The 18,675-nt window shown below is 41.9% G+C and overlaps 1 protein-coding gene across 1 annotated transcript; it reads right to left on the bottom strand.

Annotated features, from left to right (window-relative positions):
• Positions 1-4,514: 4,514 nt before the first annotated feature.
• Positions 4,515-7,792, bottom strand: LOC307025699 (zinc finger MYM-type protein 1-like). Its single transcript, XM_079660533.1, has 4 exons — positions 7,729-7,792; positions 7,257-7,334; positions 6,983-7,081; positions 4,515-6,778 (listed from the first exon to the last, which is right to left on the bottom strand). Exon 4 carries the CDS (start codon positions 6,633-6,635, stop codon positions 5,151-5,153), a length of 1,485 nt encoding a protein of 494 aa, XP_079516659.1. The 5' UTR covers positions 6,636-6,778; positions 6,983-7,081; positions 7,257-7,334; positions 7,729-7,792; the 3' UTR covers positions 4,515-5,150.
• Between the last annotated feature and the right edge of the window lie 10,883 nt (positions 7,793-18,675).

Here is an 18,675-nt window from a genome sequence, read left to right on the forward strand (position 1 = left end):
TCAGAACTGGAGCAATGTGATCCACTTTCTTAGTGTTGGTAAGGACTCGAGCAGCGGTGTTCTGAATCAGCTGCAGCTTTCTAATAGATTTTTTAGTGAGACCTGTGAAGACACCATTGCAGTAGTTCAGTCTACTGAAGATACAAGCATGGACACGTTTTTCCAAATCCTGCTGTGACTTTAGTCTTTTAATCCTAGATATGTTCTTTAGGTGATAGTAAGCTGATTTAGTAACTGTTTTAATGTGACTCTTGAAACCAATAACTAATTTAACCCGCTGACAAGAGAGCCCACCTCCGAAGATCGTGACTGGCTGAGGGACAGACTCGGGGGCAGGTTCTCAGGAATTTCTTGGCTTCTCTTCCCCGAGCCAGAAGAGGAACACTACAGCTTGGAAACACTTACTGTTCCTGAAATTATCAAATCTGTTGGGCATCAGGGACCTAAGGCAATTGTGGCAAGCATGGCATTGTCTGAAGAGCAACAGAGGGCAATTCAGGTGGCTATCACTGGTCAGCGAACCAACCCAAACTAGCATTTGTTCAGGAAAGGAAGGTTGACTGCCAGCAACTTTGGAGCTGTCCTGAGGTCAAAGCGTGTGACTGCTTCCTTTATTGCCAGGGTGCTAGGGCAACAACAGGCCCTTGATGGTGTTTTGTCTGTAGCGTGGGGGACTATGAATGAATGTGAGGGCGTCAGGGCATTCACCACTGCAACCCAGATGCAGGTCCATGAGTCAGATTTGTGGCTCTCCCTATCAGGATTGTTGGGGGCATCTCCAGATGGTCTGGTAGGGTCTTCCGCTGTGCTGGAGGTAAAGTGTCCCTACGGAGCCAGGGAAATGACAATTAGTGAAGCATTGCAAATCAAGGGCTTCTGTGTCAGTAAGGAAGGAGAAACATTCAGCCTGCGTGAGGAACATCCTTACTGGCACCAAGTGCAAGGTCAGCTTCACCTCACTGCAAGGAAGAAGAAATAAAAAAAATGGTGAATTGCTTTTAATTTACATTTACTCGCCTTTGCAATGTTGTGGTTGTTAGAGTTTCAGGTTTCCTGTCAGCTCGGCTCGGCTCCTCTCGACTGCTGCTCGGAGTCTGCTCGGTCAGCTTCCGGATGAGGAGGCATTCGTTCGACCAACTTACAGTAGATAACATTACAAACATTTTTAACAGGGGCCATAATAGTGTAAATAATGTTTGTTTTGGCAGTTATAACTGAATGTTATGTTTTCTTATTTTTTACATCTGGGAAGGCATTTGCCTTCATCAGATGGAAAGTGTCTTCACCAACAACTTAAGTATTTCTTATAGCTATGCGAGCTAACACAAACAAGAACAAACAAACAAGTGAAATGAAGAATACAATTTAAATTGTACAATATAATATTGTGGTGGTTCATCTTATAATTCAGTCTAGAGAATGCACCAGACAGCATCTAAGACCTGCAAAAATCTAAATTTTCTAGGGGGAGGCCCCCCAAACCCTTCGTGCCATTTCGTCCGCGTGCATTTTTCAGGGCAATCTCTATTGGGCTCAGGGCCATCTGTAAATTAGCTTAGATGGCCCACAGGGCCATCTCCAAAAATCCTTAATGTCATGCACTGATACAGTACATAGGCTAAAACAAAACATCTAAAGATATAACCTTGCGTTTGATAAGTCTCGTGAACATTTTCACTATTTTGACATTTTTATAGATGAAAATTGAACTAAACAAATAAATGGTCGATTAATCCATATTGAAAATAGGTGTCAGCTGCTACACTAATTATAATAGTTATATTTCTTAATTAATTAAGATAAGGTATTACTGTATTGATCCCAATTTGGGAAATGCTTGTGTTGCAGCAGCATAACAAGAAAAACAAAATATAAGTTGTTATATATACAAAAGTATGTGAGGGATGGAATATTAAATTGAATATAAATGTAAAATGTACATGTGATTTTACGTCCAAGAGAAGCTATGGAGCAGAGTTCTCTGCCAGCCAGAGGTGATTTGTTATTAGTTCAATATGTCAAACTGATTTCCCTGACTACAATCTTTAGTTACATGGTGAAACGTTATGCTGCTTGTACTAATTAGACTTATCATATAAGCCACACAGGTTTTAATAGGATGTATTCATTATCTTTACTTATGTTGCGGTCTTTTCAGCAGCGCCATCTCTAAAACGGCGATACAGTCACTTCCCATTATTTACATTTCACCTTGACATGGACAAAAATGTAACGTCAGCTTACCTCATGGCACGAATCTAGACTCTCCTTTGGAAAACATTGGCCGGGAAACGATAGAACAAGCACGTTTCATGCGAAGACCTGTGGCTGCAACCCGGAGCAAAGCAACAAACCATTGCGTAGCTAACTAGTAGCGCTAGCTTTAGCTAACGTTAGCTAACGAAACGAACGGGAAAAAAAATTGGAAAACACTGGTAATTAATTATTCTATAATTTTTAAAACTACGGTGTTAAAAACGACAATTTCAAAAATACAGATTCTAATGGTCAGATATAGATATACAGATACTAAAGATAGGCAGTTACTTGCTTTCAAGCAGAACACAGGGGAACACAAACTTAGCGGGAGTGTTTACGTGTTTGGCGTAATGACGTACAACGGCCTCGACAATTTCTGTAGTCCTATTCAGCCATTCGGTAACAACCATCGTTTTTCAGACACGTAAACTCTTCGAAAATCCCCAGTGGGGTCACTGCTGATGTATTTAATGTCGTAGAACAAAACGTGATTCATCTCTTAAATTTGTGTCAACCACAGACCTTATTTCGAGCTATTTTCCAAAACCCTATGGAAAAAATGCATTGCTTTTTGAGGAAGGAACCGGAAGTGCTAAAAATGCTAACTTACGGGTCACTGCTGTTCTCTATAGTTAACTAGTAAGGTCAAACGAGACGTCATCTAGTATAGTGAACCTTTTGCCTTTACTAGTTAACTAGTGAGTGATTCTGGGTGCTACTAGTTAACTAGTGCAGAAAAATGTATGCTACTAGTTAACTAGTTCTGCTTCTTTTTTGTAACTAGTTAGTATGTCAGAGCTTTTGCAGCGCACTAGTTAACTTGTAAGACTTTTAGTGTCACTAGTACGGTCAGAGGGCCAGTAGTTCATCAGAAAGCTTACATGTTGGTACTTTGTTGCCACTAGTGCCAGGGGCGCCGTAAGGGGGTGAAAGGTTAGGAAGATTTTAAGGGCCCGTGACTGACAGGGGCCCCAAACATTTTTAGAACATTAAGAAAACATGTTTAAGTAACCTTTCATCAATCATCAACAATTAACATTAATATAAAGTTAAATTGATAATGTACTCACTACACTTACGATTCATTTAACTTTTCTGCAAAAAGTTAATTATCCAAAGCCTCTGTACACCCCTCTCTATTTACATGTAATGGTTTGGTCCTGCCTCCAAATGCTATGCGGCACCGCACTTTCTGGCAGAGAGTGAGAGGCAGAGCATGTGAGGAGGGATGCTAGTACTTACGTGTGTGCCATGTCTCAACCACTCACAAAGTCAGGCTTTCAAGAAATAAAAGAAAGGAGAGAAAGAGAGAGGGACTAAAGGGCGACTGTATGTCACCCAGTTTTTCAAGAGAAAAGGTGGGTGGTCCATGGTGGAAATTAGTCTGTTAGCTAAGCTTAGTCCATTGTAAATAATAATTGTAATGTTTTGCTGACATTAAGTACTGTTAATATCCTCACAGAAAATGCTGAGGTTTTTCATTTCACTGCTCACATTTAATAAATGCAGGTACATTTTTTGCAGCTATTCATATAAATCAGTTGTCCCTACTCCTGGTGCCAGGACCAACAGATCCATCTCTAGGCTCAGCAGCCCTGTCCCCAGGGCCGGCTCTAGACAATTTGCAGCCCTAGGCGAGATTTTAGCTGGCGCCCCCCCCCCCCCCCCATAGAATATATAAAGAACAAATAAAAAATCTCTACAAAAGACGAATACACTACAAAAACAGAAACTTATTGACAAAGGCAAAAAGGCTTACCAATAACCAATAACCTACCATAGCCAATAAATGTAACTTATTTTATTTTTGTTGTTCATTCATATCTTATTTGACCTAGTTAACACTCATTTATGTATTCATATTTTTATCTCTCCAGTTTTTAAACGATATTTTTTGTTTACTGTCTTATAGTATACATTGAAAACACCAACCCCCCCACCCTACACACAAATACAAAAACCACACTTGCTTTAGTTATAATTCAACAAACATCTTTTAATAAACAAGTAGCTTCCGCAGAAGGAGTTATATAAATATTTTAAAGAACACTTAAGAACACACGTATTGTAATAATAAATAAATAAAATAAAATAAATGAAAAAATATTAACAAATACATAAAAACGATGTATACAAAAAAAGAACAATTACATTTCTGTTTTTGAACACACATATTGTAATAATAAATACATACCTTACTGACTTGCTTGACTTAAACACTCAGAATTGCACTCGTCTGACTTCTTTGCTGCAAAGTCATCGATAACATCCTCATATGACAGCTGACGAGAAACATCACTGTTAATGCTGATGATGGCAAGTCCACTGAGGCGTTCTTGGACCATTGTAGACCTCAGGTAGGTTTTAATTAACTTCAGCTTTGAGAAGCTTCTTTCTGCTGAAGCCACTGTCACTGGCATAGTGACTGCGATCCTGAGGGCCACCCACATATTAGGATAAACCTCCCTCAGGTTCTTCCTTTCCAAGAACACCAACAGTTCCAGGGTGGTCATTGTGGGTGAGGGGAGAGTTGGAAAGTTCATCAGCTCCAGTGCCAACTCTTTTCCATCTATGTCTGACTGTCCGCCAGAGCTCAGGGTGTTGCTCAGTGTTTGACACTGCTTTGTCAGCTCGTTTCTGGGCAGTTCGGGGAAGTTGACAAGCACCCCAAACTTTGCCTGAACTTCTTCCAGGTGTTCAAAATGCTCATTGAGGGAAGTGATGCAAACATCAACCACCCTGTTGAAAAATGTAACTTCCATATTTTTTAGGGCATTGGCCATTGGCTCATCAGGTGCTTCATAAGAGAACTGCCTCTTGGTTGACCTCAGCCTCTTCTCCTTGAGGACAGCATCCACATCCATGTCCTCACACATGTCTTTAGCACTGATCTAAGCAGAGGCAAATCCAGTGGCTCTGTAGTCTTCCAGGGTGGCCTTTGTCTTTCTCAGGAGGTCAACTGCGATGTCAAGTTGCATTGACACAGACTGCATGACCTTACTGACCTGTTTGACTTTACTGAGGATGTCGTACCACACCACAGTGCAAATGGAGAAGCGGTAGGACCCCACTTCCTCAGCCAAAGACTGTGCCTCTATTTTGATCATTATGTCAGTGGCCTTGTCCCTCACCTCCAAAAGTGCATCTCGAACATGTTGAGCCTGATATCGCACAGCTTCCACACTGTTGACCCGGCTCTCCCACCTGGTTTCAGACCATGATTTCAAGGTAGTGGTGACATGGCTCATCAAAATGTCCCAGCGCTTTGTGGATGCTGAAAACAATGTAAAAAGCTTTTGGAGGTAGCCAAAGTATCCAGTGGCATCTAGGGAGCTTTTCGCTGCATCAGCTAACACCAGATTGAGAGTGTGTGCGCCACATGGCACGAATAGTGCCCTCGGGTTTAGTTCAAGTAACCTGGCCTGAACTCCTTTGTTTTTCCCTCGCATATTGGCACCATTGTCATAAGACTGTCCCCTACAGTCCTCAAAGGGGATGTTCAGTTCTTGGAGCCTGTCCAGGATGAGGGATGACAAACTCTCGCCAGTTGATTCCTCAGTGACAAGGAACCCCATGAAGTGTTCCTTAACTTGTGGCATCTCCTCCATTGTAACAATCCTTAAGATGACTGATAACTGCTCTGTGTGGCTAATGTCAGGTGTGCAGTCCAGAATGATGGAATAATATTTAGCCTTCTTAATTTCTTCAATAATGTGGGCACTGATTCTCTCACCGATACATTCAATGAGTTCATTTTGAATATTTTTTCCGAGATATGTGGTATGGCTTGCACCCCTTTTGACTTTAGCAACGTGTTCTTTCATTACAGGGTCAAACATTGCCATCAGCTCCACTTCTTTAAGGAAGTTGCCATTGTTGGGTTTGTTGAGTGTGTCACATGTTCCCCTGAGGCCCATGTTTCTCTCAGCTAATGATTGAATGATGGCGACCAACCTTGTTACCACCTCACACCATCTCTTCCTTTCTATGTCTGTAAGCGCCATCTCAGTCCTATCAATAGTTTGCCCCTTTTGTAATCGAAACTCTAACTCTTTCCATGATTCCATGTGTTTAGTATGTTCTGGAGTGTTCTCGTGTGTTTTCAGTAATTGGTGGCAATTTTTCCAGTCATTTAGTCCTGCACTGATTAATTTGTATTCCTTCTGGGAGAACAGCTTGCAGCAAAAACAGTAAAGACTGTCGTTTTTCTGTGAGTACAATAGCCAGCTTCTCTTGATTCTTTCCCCATTTACCAGTTTTCTATAAAAGTATTGGTGGTGGCAGCTTCTCCCATCCTGTCTTTTTGGAAAAATGAAGTGTGGTTTTGCCTGATAGGGTCCTCTGCTCACAAACTCTGTTCTTACCTTATCAGACATGGATGGCCAGTCGGCAGGGTCAACAGCTGCTGCCTTTGTGGCGTCACGTGCTGCAGACTGTGTTGGGGTACTCGGGATCAATGTTTCCCCTGCAGATTGTGTAGCAGCAGGTTCACTTGGGACAGGTAGTGATATGTTTTCACCTTCAGACAGTCAAACATGCATGGATACAGTCGGACACCCACTGTTTGTGTGTGTGTGTGTGTGTGTGTGTGTGTGTGTGTGTGTGTGTGTGTGTGTGTGTGTGTGTGTGTGTGTGTGTGTGTGTGTGTGTGTTTTTTACATTAACATGTACATTATTAGTAAGAGAAGTGCTATTGTAATGTGCAATAATTAACTGGACTCACGTGCTGCAGACTGTGTTGTGGTACTCGGGACCAATGTCTCTCCTGCAGATTGTGTAGCAGCAGGTTCACTTGGGACAGGTAGTAGTGATACGTTTTCACCTGCAGACAGTCGAACATGCATGGAGACAGTCAGACACCCACTGTTTTACATTAACATGTACATTATAAGTGATATAGGTGCTATTGTAATGTGCAGGTGTGAACATGTGTATGAACTACCCACAACCCTAATAAACTCAACAGGCAATATCACAAAAAACTTGACTGAACTCACCTGCTACAGGCAGTGATGCAGTAGACTCAGGTTGTGCAGTGGTGGGAGTGGGATTACCCAGATATTTTAAAAATGCACCTGGAAATTACACAGAGAATAATGTAGTAGGTATCTATCTGCAATAATACTAGCTGACATAATTTCCTGTGCCCAAATATGCAAAATATATTTTTTAAGTGATAACCTAGCTAGTTAATGATTTAGCAGAATTATTTTGTGTCCATTACCATTTGTAAGCTAAAGATGGAACAAAATAGATAGCTTTAATAATAATAAATATATATAAAGAATACAAGAAAAACCACACAGTGCAGTTGGTGTAAAAAGAGCTATGAAGCTAGATGGTAAAGCAGCTCATCTGCTAGCTTCTATCATACTATATATCAGCTGCTATCATTAGCTAACGTTAGCTAGCTAGCTTTATACCGTTGCTTGAAAAATGCCAATAAACACAAACAGTCATCAGACATACCTCTGTTTTCCTTGAGTTTTTCCTCCTCTCTCTTTCTTCGCCTTTTCCAATGCGCCCCAGACGGCTTTTTGTTGGGTTTGCCCCGCTTCATGTTGTGACAGTGAAGTTCTAATTCTCGTTCAAAACGCGAGCGCGAGCGCGCGCGACACGGGAAACACAAATGGACAGAACCAAAGAAAACATAGAGAGGGGTTGGGCAGTGTTGGGGCGCCCCTACGTTTTATTTTTCATATTCTCAAAAAAACAAATGAATCCTGATCTGAGCGGCGCCTAAAAAAAAGGAATCTGGGGGGCGCCTACAAAAATTAAAAAAATATACATAGGCCTATTAAAAAAAAAATCTGGACTGCACCCCTGCGCTCCCTCTACAGTTCAGCGCCCTAGGCGAACATTTATAACGGCAATGCGGCGGGCCGGCCCTGCCTGTCCCCCCATAAGGCTTTGCAGTCTTGCCATGCTGTCCATTGAAAGCCAGTTGGCTAGAAAGCTGAACTTCAAGGACTTTATCAGTGACTTTGCCTGTAAGAAGGCTAGGCACTGGGCTCTTGGTGAGTAAGGCTGAGCAAGGGCTCGTAATAACTGTTAAAGGGCAAGGCTATGGTAACGATATTGGATCACTACACACAAGATGCATGATGAGAAAACGATTGAGAACAGGTAATAGGCTCTGATTTAGCACCACCATCAGGCCTTTTCACTTCCATTTCCGTTTTGTTATCCATTTACACTTTAATACCCGCTTATTTTGTAGTTGGTATGTATTTTATTTAATAAAAAAATCTGCTGCTTATGTTATTTTTTTTGTTATAGCATTTTATAAATGATAATATTGGTGTTAATGTTCACTTTATTTTTATTTAAGAGGTCATGTATATTTAAGTTATATTTATTTAGATTTATGAATGTTCCATTGAAAAATGTTATTAAAAAGGCATGTACACCATAAAAGATGACTATTGAGATCTATTGTCAGGAATGTTAGTCTTATATCAAATAGTGAATTCTACTGTAGAATGTTGCACGTCTGCACAGTGTTATATGTTCACAGCTCAGTGTCAGTAAGTATTGTGCGGTTAGTATTGGACTACAAGATAGAGGCAAGCCTGTACAGGTAGAGTTATTTAAAGCAGAAGTGAGTGGGTTGGGTTCTGGAGGTGTGGTTACAGGAATTGTGCTTGGTTGGCGTGGCCTGGGTCTGGTGGTGGGGCCCAATGTGATATATTTTCATGGGGCCCAAAATCCCTGGCGGCGCCCCTGACTAGTGCTGCTCCTGGCGTCACTAGTAAGGCTTATGTGCTAACTAGTCGGACAAAAGTGCCACTAGCTGCTAAAAAAGAGTGACTAGTACAATGTTTTATTGAACTAGTAATGCAGAGTGCCAAACTAGTGTGACCATATATCTAACAAGTGAAATCAAAGAGCCAACTAGTGTAGGCAGCTGCCGTCTGATATCAAGGATATGGAATAAATACTCAAATGGCCCACCTGTCACTCAGAGCAGCCAGAACTTCATTGTTCATAAATGTAACATGTGAGTTATAAACATATAACAATTACATCTGAAAAAAAAAAACCCCAAGGGTCAACGACATGTTTATTTAAAAAGGGCATATTCTGCTCATTTCCAGGTTCATATCAGTATTTAGTGCCTCTACTGTGACATGTCTCCATGCTTTAATACCCTTTATTTTCTCATACTGTCTGTGCTACAGCACCTCTTTTCACCCTCGGTCTGAAACCAGATCCCAGTCTGCTCTGATAAGTTAGCTGGCCGGCTCTGTTGTGATTGGTCAACCACATAGAGATGTCCCGCCCCTTAGCATTTCAGTTAGAATGTGTCAGCGCCATATAGACTGAGAGTTACGTCATCTCCGTTCACTCCAAAGGACCACTTTTTTACAGCAATGGCGGATCGTGGAGCCTCTCAATCGTTCCCCGGAAGTTAGCGCCAAGGCTAGCAGAGCTGTAGAGTTGCAGCATAATAGACAATTCGTGACGGACTTTTAAAGGTAAGAAGAAGTTTAAAGATTTATTTTGCGGATATTATCCGTACATCTGATTCAAATTAACATGTGTATTAAAGGATGTCAGTGGATTATCCCTAAATTAGTAGATTAAGCTAGGATACTGGATCAAGTTAGCAACACACGTTGAACAGCCTTTTAATTGTAAATTCCGTTCGCTTAATGTCATTTCGTCCAACGTTGTTGAATTAGAGAAGAGGGGCTTCTAAACGGGATTGTATGCGGGGGTGGAGGGAGTTAAATATTAGATAAATATAACTTTGGTGCGTGTAAGAGTGAGTGTTTTTAGCAGAGCCATATTGTGTCCTTGTGATTATGTTGATTATTACCTGTCTGTATAATGTTGCAGCTCAGCTGATTTTGGATTGATGGCAAAGGGAGAGGGACTTAAGTGAGAGTGAAAACACAAAGTAAGTTTAATACTACTGTTTTATATAAGTAAGCATACTAAACATATATTCTATCACTGTATTATAAGTAATCTTGTTAGTAACCTACTGTATGGCAGGTGGAGGGACAGTGGTGTTACAGGTGGAGGAGCAAAACTGCAAGACTGCAAACTCACAAGACAGAGAAATCCAAGTTTGTTCTCCAGAGAAGAGGTTGATTTCACTTCAATTTTTTATTTCATATTTTCTAAAGATGTGGAAATGGCACAAAAAAAAACTTGAGAGCTGTAACCAAGACAACTGTAAAAACATGAGTAGAGAGCCACCAAGGTTTTTCAAGTCCCTCTCTTACTCCATTTTGCCAACCCAAACTTCCAGGTACATGACGGGACACCTTGCTTGTTTTTGTTGTTTGCGCTCCTCTGGCTGGGTGCTGGCAGGTGGAGGGCAGTGATGTTGGCAGGTGGAGGGCAGTGATGTTAGCTGGGTGCTGGCAGGTGGAAGAGCAATGTTTAGTCCAAATGTTTATATTGCAACGACTAATGGAAATGATTGCAGCTGTGGATCTGTTTGGGGGTTGCTGGATGTGGTAGCTTGGCTGCTGTTGTTCCTTTTCACCTTTTTGGATTGGCTCTTGCTTCCAAAATGGCCATCTTTTAATTTTAATTTTTTTCTGTCATTTCTGATTTGTTCGGCCTCAATTCTCCGCCTCAGCCGTATGAATCTTTTTACGAGTTTTTGTTGTACTCCACAGCATGACGGCAGCCTGCTAGAGAGGGCCTGAGCTTCTTTCTCCAAGACACCCACTGCGTTGGGGAGCTGCATGAGGGAGGAACCAGTCTTGGTCCTAAATAGTTCCTCAATTTGGTGAATGAAGTCAAAGGCTTCTTGGGAGGGACGACAAAGAGCACCTGCCTTGAAGTCTTTCAAGTCCACAAACAAGCTGTTGTCACCAGAAGGACTCTCATCATGGTGCTCTGTTGCAATTTTGCATTTTTCACAGATGCTGGCAAACTTGATGATTTTGTGGATGATGTAGCCTGCAAGATGGAAGAGAATACATTTCTCAGTTTTTGTGAGGTCAGGTGCAGCTGCTCTGTTCACCACCATCAGCTGTTCCACTCTGACTGATGGAGTGATTTTTGGCTCCCCTGTGTCCAGGAAGTCTGCCAAAAAGCTACTGTGGTCTTCCTGATAGCTCCCAGAGCTGATGGTGGTGAGGAACTGCCCCACAGATATGATTCTCAGTGCATGATGGAATTCCACTGGAGTTGGGACAGGATTTTTAGACCTCACACAGCTGAATGTATTTTCAAGGCAGTCTTGTGTGAACCTTGACGTTAACACAAAACTGTGTCCTTGTGTAAGCATCTCCTCTTGTATGGCCAAAATGTATGTTGTTGCCATTATCACCCCTGTTTGAACAGGCTTCCAACCTCCCTTTTGACCTATCTTTATCCCACGAAACAGATGGACGATGTTCTGGAGGACGGTGATGGCCTTTTGGTACTCCTCCATCTTGAGCCTGCTCAGGGCTGTAATTGGATGGCGAGATGACATCAGATCAAACCAACGATCAACCTGCTCCAGGAACCACGCTGTCGTCAGGTAGGACAGAGGGCAGTTTTCTTGCTGCACCATGTATTTCAGCCCAGCACTTGTAGCCTTACTGAACACATTTAGAGCAAGACCAACCTTCATCTTATCAAAGTGACTTGGCTCGATGGCTGCAGCTGAAAGATGGGAAGCTATTTTTAAGGCCATCCCTTCCTGAAAGGTCAATAAGTCCTTAATGGTGACCAAATAAACCTCGTTAGAGGGGAGGTTCTCTCTGTTAACAACATCCTCAGGAATTATGAAGACCTGCCAACGGACAAGGGCACTTTTTACATTTTTTACCAGATGTGGGATATCTGGCATGAAATAAAGCTGCCTGTCTGGTTTTGCTGGATGTGGCACCGATGTTTTATTTTGGTCCACCCCAAAAGATTTCCACATGGCTCGGTTAGGGCTACCCATGTCGGTGGTGACATCAAGCACATGTAGCCCTATGGATGCTGCCCTCTGTATTATATCAATAATGATTGGCTTGTACTCTGCTCCATTGGTAGAATTGCCAGTGTAATGATATGCCACTACTTGCTTCCACCGTGTTGTGTTTCCAGCCAACATAAACACACAAGCATGTGTTGCCACCCCTGTGTGACCTGGTAAAGTCACATCACCGTACAGTTTGCCTGTAATCATGTGTAACTCCACACTTGGTGTGATTGCCATTTCATCCAAGGTCAACACACACTCCCTTTCAAGGTCTGTCAATCTATCTGCCTTCAATTTTAGGAAATCAAAGACCTCTGTCAACACACCAGGCTCAAACTTAACACATTGCATCCTTCTTTGCAGTGTCCTTATTCCTGGAAGGGGAATCTGCAATTCCTGCAGAGTTTTCTAACCCGTTGGTTCTTATATTTCTTGTCCCTAATTTTCATTGTTTTCTTGAGAACTGCATTTTCCTTCCTGATTTACTTAGTGCAGCCTTTGCTTTTTTGGTGATTCCTTCTTGGCTCTTTAATTTTCTCTTTAATTTTTGTAATAGATCTGTTTGACTGGCTGCTGGTTCCCTCATATGCTGATTGGCTGCTGGTTCCCTCGTATGCTGACTAGCTGCTGGTTCCCTCGTATGCTGACTGGCTGCTGGTTCCCTTGTATGCTGACTGGCTGCTGGCTGAGTGGGTGGTGTCCGCCCTTGCTGTCTCTCCTCACTAGCCATGTCCTCTCTTTCTTCACCCTAACTTTCCTTTCTCTCAGTCTCCTCATCCCTTCTTCCCTCAATCTTTGAGACTAATGTAAGTAGAAGACATGGCACTGTACATTTTCGAACATTTAAAATATTATACCACTTAAAAATAAGAAATATTACTTTTGTTACTAAGAGTTCATACTTATTATACCTGTGTCACCTTTCACTCTGTAGCTGTGATCATGAGCTATGGGCTTTGTAGATGCAGGTCCCGGGGTGAATCGTGGTGCAGGGGCCTTCTCTTTTTGACTACAGGGCGATGCACGAATATGGTGGGTATAGCTTCTGCTCTCAGCCTAGTCTTGCCCTTTTTTGTCTTGACAAACTGGTCTGCATCAAAATGTGCCTGCAGAGTGACTTGAGGTTACTTCACACACAGAACAACTCAGTTTTGTCTGCCCACATATATATTCCATAGTGGTTGAATACACAGTATTAGGAAACACTTTATACTTACTGGACATGTTATACTCATTACATACTGTATATAAAATATGACCAAGAATGTGAGACAACTTTATAAAAATTCATATCACATCTGTTACTGATGCCATTTATCATACTTTGTTAAACTCACAAATAATAAAGCTCCAAAACTTCAGTTGGGAACAAAGACCACACCTTAAGGCAATTTCCCATCCAATAGGTGTGCTATATAGGTGTGTATAACCCTTTCTCTGTCTGTTACTCCCTCTTTCAGCACAAGAACCAGAGGGGGATTCAATGGAGCCTGAATACCTGCACTGAGACCCTCACCCTGCACCCTGAGTCTCAACTCTCAGTGTTTTTCAAGCCTTTCCCTATTTTTTTGTATTAAACAAAAAATTAAGCTTTCCCAATGGTGTGGTTTTCGTTTTGTGAAAAAGTGCAAATGCAGTGTTTGTATATAATTACCTCACATATTTTTTTGCTGTTGGTCGTGAAATTGCTCCTGCTGACTTGAGCCAGCCATTTTTTCCTGTGCTCTGTGTCAGTGGGGAAGCCGTACATTCGTACTCCTTTCTCTGAGCGATTTGAGCATCCCCAGGCAGCACAGCAAACCATGGTGGTAACTAGGAGGCAGCACAGCAAACCAGGACAACACGGAGGAAAAGGCACAGACAAACTGCATGATATGCTATTCAATGTTTATTGAATTCCATGTATTTGCAATGGATGTTTTTAAAACAACACATTTAAAGAGCATCTTGCAGGTTTTTTTTTTTTCTACATTTATGCTTAAACTTGCTTGAAAATTACAATTAAAAATGTGAATGTAGGATTTGATATGTTTTACGAGACATAAGGGCAGGAATTCAGAGGGAAAGGAGCAATTTTGAGCTCTGCTCTTAAAAACGGCTTTTATTTAAGGTCATACGTCAAACGCGTCATATTACATCACAAAGGGTAAACATCTCCGCTCTCTGACCGGGGGTATGGTTAGTAGTTGCGTTGAGTTGAGCGGTTGTGTTTTAGTGAGCTGGTATTTTTCGGTAGTTTTACATTGTATTTCACCATTTGTAATCAGTATTGTGTTTGTGCAGGTTGCACAAATACCAGCCTGTCAGGACATCGAGTCCACAGTTTCCCTCATGGGAAAAGGACCGGACCTAGCGTTCGTTCCTGGGTGCGCTGTGCATCCACCTCCCTGCAGCACATACTCTCCACAGCTTTATCAGGAAACCGTATTACATCTCTCTCCCCCCCCCCCCCCTTCGCTGCTCTCTCTCTCTCTCCCCTCTGGTACACAGCACCGTAAAACGTAGTGTGGAGCTGCATTAGGTAACGCTGTGGTGGCTGTACTGCTCCAGCCGTCTCCTTTGTGTTTGTTTGTTTCCCCTGTCTGTGTTGTTTGTGTGTGCGTGGTGGCTGTCACTCCTGGCTCCCGGCTCAACCTCCACTCACCTGCTGCAATCAGCTGTGCACCCTCCCCGACTACACACCTGCTTTCCACCAAGCCATTTACAACGGCATATCAACGGAGGCTCCACAACCAGCCAGATCGTCAAGTATCAGCCGTGTCTCGCGTCTCCCCTCCGGTACACAGCACCGTAGTGTGGAGTTGCATTAGGTAACGCGAGATACGGCTGATAATTGCGCACTAGTTTCGTTAGCTAACTATGTGACGTTAGCTAACATTCTGTAGCTAACGCCGGTCACTCACCAAGATAGCTGCCCAGTTCTCCACTGGTTCTCCACACACCACAGCTCAATTTCTCTCCGATGGCCGTTATTTCTTCTAATCCTTGGCTGCTCCTGGTCTCTTGGACGCCTAGCAGGCTCATAATTATAAGGTTGTGGTCCGTCATATGCATTCGAATATTCATGTTCAACTTCTTCTGTGTCGAAACTAGCATTGGGATCCATGTTTATTAATACGTTACACCGGCCACTCTCCCCCTTGTGTCCCCCGTGTTACGTCACACGCGGGAGGTCACGTGCCGAGGCTTTTTTACGCGTAAGTTTACATTTCTTACAAAAACAACGCCAGATGTCACTGTAGTGTATATTTCTGTATATTTAAAAAAAAATCTAGTGTATTCATCATTTTCCTACACATTTATTCACAGGTGTCTTTAACCTGGAAGTTGCTCTTTAACATCATCATCATCATCATGCTGCTGCTGCTGCTGCTGCTGCTAGTCCTTTGATAGTCACCTGTCGGTCTCCTGTCCTTTCTGAAAGCCATAAAGATGACATTAGTCATTTAGATAACTTGTGTCCTCAATTACCATGGGATTACTGAAACTACCATGAATTTAAGAAAATGGTAGAAATGAATCTAATCTGAATTTTGAAGCATTCCTTTAGATCCCCTCCCTCTAAATATATCAATAAACATTAGAAAGTGATGCTCCTGACTACCATACAAGTTTAAGAAGATAATATTGGTTTGAAAGAATTCAAAGCTATAAATAAACAGCAACAGGCTCTTTAACCAAGGCACTGTTAGCCTAACATGTAAACTAGTTGTTCACACTAATCCTAATATTATCACTTAATATTACAAAATTCTATTTTATTTAAAAAAAAATATTGATATAAATACATACACATATCGATTTGTTGTATAAATATTGCAAATCAAAACCTTTATTCACTAATAATTACCAAAAATCGTAGTTCTATCTCCTGTTATCAATGCATTCACATTGCCCGCCATGAACTTCCGGGGAACGATCCTCGTCTACATGAACCACGTGACGATAACCGTTTTTCGACTTCCGTTGTCGTAACTCTTCTATCTATATGGCGTTGGAATGTGTTAGAGCGCTAGCCAATAGAAGCGTGAGTGTTACATAGTGTTACACTATGTTATGGAAGAAACTGGAGAAACTCCCTCTGGAGGGAATACAGGGATTTTAGCCTTTGCAGACCATTTGCATGCACTAAAACATATATAAAGTATTTTGTCTTGTAGAAGTCACATTTTGGAACACAATAATGTAAAAAACATCTAAAATGTGTATGGCTCTTCCAAGTTTGGTTTCGATTGCAGCTTCTCCTTCTCATTAAATTAAACAAAGACCCAAATATGACAGGTCCTATATAAATATAGTCTAAATATGAAGAGAGGCCTCTCTCTCTCTCTCTCTCTCTCTCTCAAATTCAAATTCAAAGGGGCTTTATTGGCATGAAAGTTAAATTAAAAAATGTTGCCAAAGCATCACAATACAAAATAATTAACAACATTAACATACATTTCAAATGTTTACATATTATTGATGATATATATATATACAGTGATACAATTACATTTCAACACGTGTGTGTGTGTGTGTGTGTGTGTGTGTGTCTGTGTGTGTGTGTGTGTGTGTGTGTGTGTGTGTGTGTGTGTGTGTGTCTGTGTGTGTGTGTGTGTGTGTGTGTGTGTGTGTGTGTGTCTCTGTGTGTGTGTGTGTGTGTGTGTGTGTGTGTGTGTGTGTGTGTGTGTGTGTGTGTGTGTCTCATTCACTGTCCCTCAGGTTGTGGCATGTGTATACATATTGAGCAGCAAGGTGTGCCTTGTCTCCTTCTCCTAGGAGTACTCTCAGTCTTGAGAGGTCATCAACCTCCTTGAAACCTGGGATTACAGAGTTCAACTTGTTCCAGTAAATGCTCCTTACTTGGTTGAATGTTTGGCACTTCAGGAGGAAGTGCATCTCTGTCTCAGTCTCACCTGTCGTACAGTGACCACATATTCTGTTCTCTTTTGGTTGCCAGGATCTTTTGAGTCTTCCTGTTTCGATTGCCAGTTTGTGGTCACTGAGCCTGTACTTGGTTAGGATCTGTCTTTGCTTTCTATCTCTGACAGTAGAGAGATACTCTGCCAGCTCATACTCTCTGTTTAGAGCCAGGTAACATTCTAATCTACTTTGGCTTTTAGTTTCTTCTTCCCAATGTTTTAAATAGTTGTCTTTACATTGTGTTATAATGCGTTTGACTGTGATTGGTGTTTGGAGAGCAGTGTTGTTGAGAGACTGGTCAGAGTGGCTCTGAGAGGGGGCAGTTAGCCTCAGCACCAGCTGACATAGGGGACTCTTCTCTGGGGTTAGCTCTTGGCTTTGGAGGGCTTTGGAGTGGAGGGTGTCTCGGGGGCTGGACCTAAGGTGGTTAAAGAATGTCAGTGCTCTCTTTTGAGTGTTAATGATCAGTGGGTATCTGCCTAATTCTGCTCAACATGCATTTGTTGGTGTTTTTCTCTGAACACGTAAAATGTATCTGCAGAATTCTGCATGTAAAGACTCTGTTGGATGTTTGTCCCAGCGGGTATAGCTCTGGTGACTGAGTGGACCCCATACTTCACTACCGTACAGCGCAATGGGCTGGGTCACACTATCAAAGATTTTGAGCCAGATTTTAATTGGAATTTGGACATTATAAAATGTTCTCTTAATTGCATTTAGAGCTCTTCTGGCTTTTTCTTTGAGTGCATTCACTGCCATGTTGAAACTTCCTGATGCTGTTATGGTTAAACCGAGATAAGTGTAACTCATACTATGTTCGATGATATGATTATTTATGGTAAACTGGTATTTGTTCTCCTGACATCTGGGGCGTTTTTGGAAAACCATGACATTAGTTTTCTTCATATTGACTGCCAGGGCCCAGTTCTTACAGTACTGGTCTACTATGTCCAGCTGTTGTTGTAGTCCTTGTTCAGTAAGAGACAGCAGAACAAGGTCATCAGCATAAAGCAGACACTTCACCTCTCTCTCTAGGAGGGAGAGGCCAGGAGCAGCACAGTGATCCAACTGAACAGCAAGTTCATTTATATATATATATTAAATAAAGTGGGACTTAAGTTGCAACCCTGACGAACACCTCTTCTCTGGGTGAAGAATTCAGTTTGTTTGTCTCCAATTTTAACAGCACACTTAGTCCCTAAATACATTGATTTAACCAGATCGTACATTTTGCCTCCTATACCACAATGTAGAAGTCTATGATAGAGCCCTTCGAGCTCTCTCTCTCTCTCTCTCTCTCTCTCTCTCTCTCTCTCTCTCTCTCTCTCTCTCTCTCTCTCTCTCTCTCCTGCATGTCAAACCCATGTTTATAGCTGTGAATCATTTTACATTTCCCTGAGATCAAACTGACATATTTGGTATGTTTGAATTGGAAACTTGGGACCATTATTAGTAATTATAATATTCTCTTTGTTTGTTTGAATAGGATCTTGACTGTACAGCACTGGTTTATTAAGGAGGTCGGTCAGATAGAAGATGTTATACACATACCGAGAGAGAGAGCGAGAGAGAGAGAGAGAGAGAGAGAG

This window comes from Notothenia rossii (assembly GCF_949606895.1).
Source record: "Notothenia rossii genome assembly, chromosome: 11".
In the NCBI taxonomy this organism is placed as follows: domain Eukaryota; kingdom Metazoa; phylum Chordata; class Actinopteri; order Perciformes; family Nototheniidae; genus Notothenia; species Notothenia rossii.

Excerpts from the sequence above, each read along its gene's own strand:
- LOC307025699 (XM_079660533.1), bottom strand. The coding sequence starts at position 6,635 with ATGTCTGATAAGGTAAGAACAGAGTTTGTGAGCAGAGGACCCTATCAG.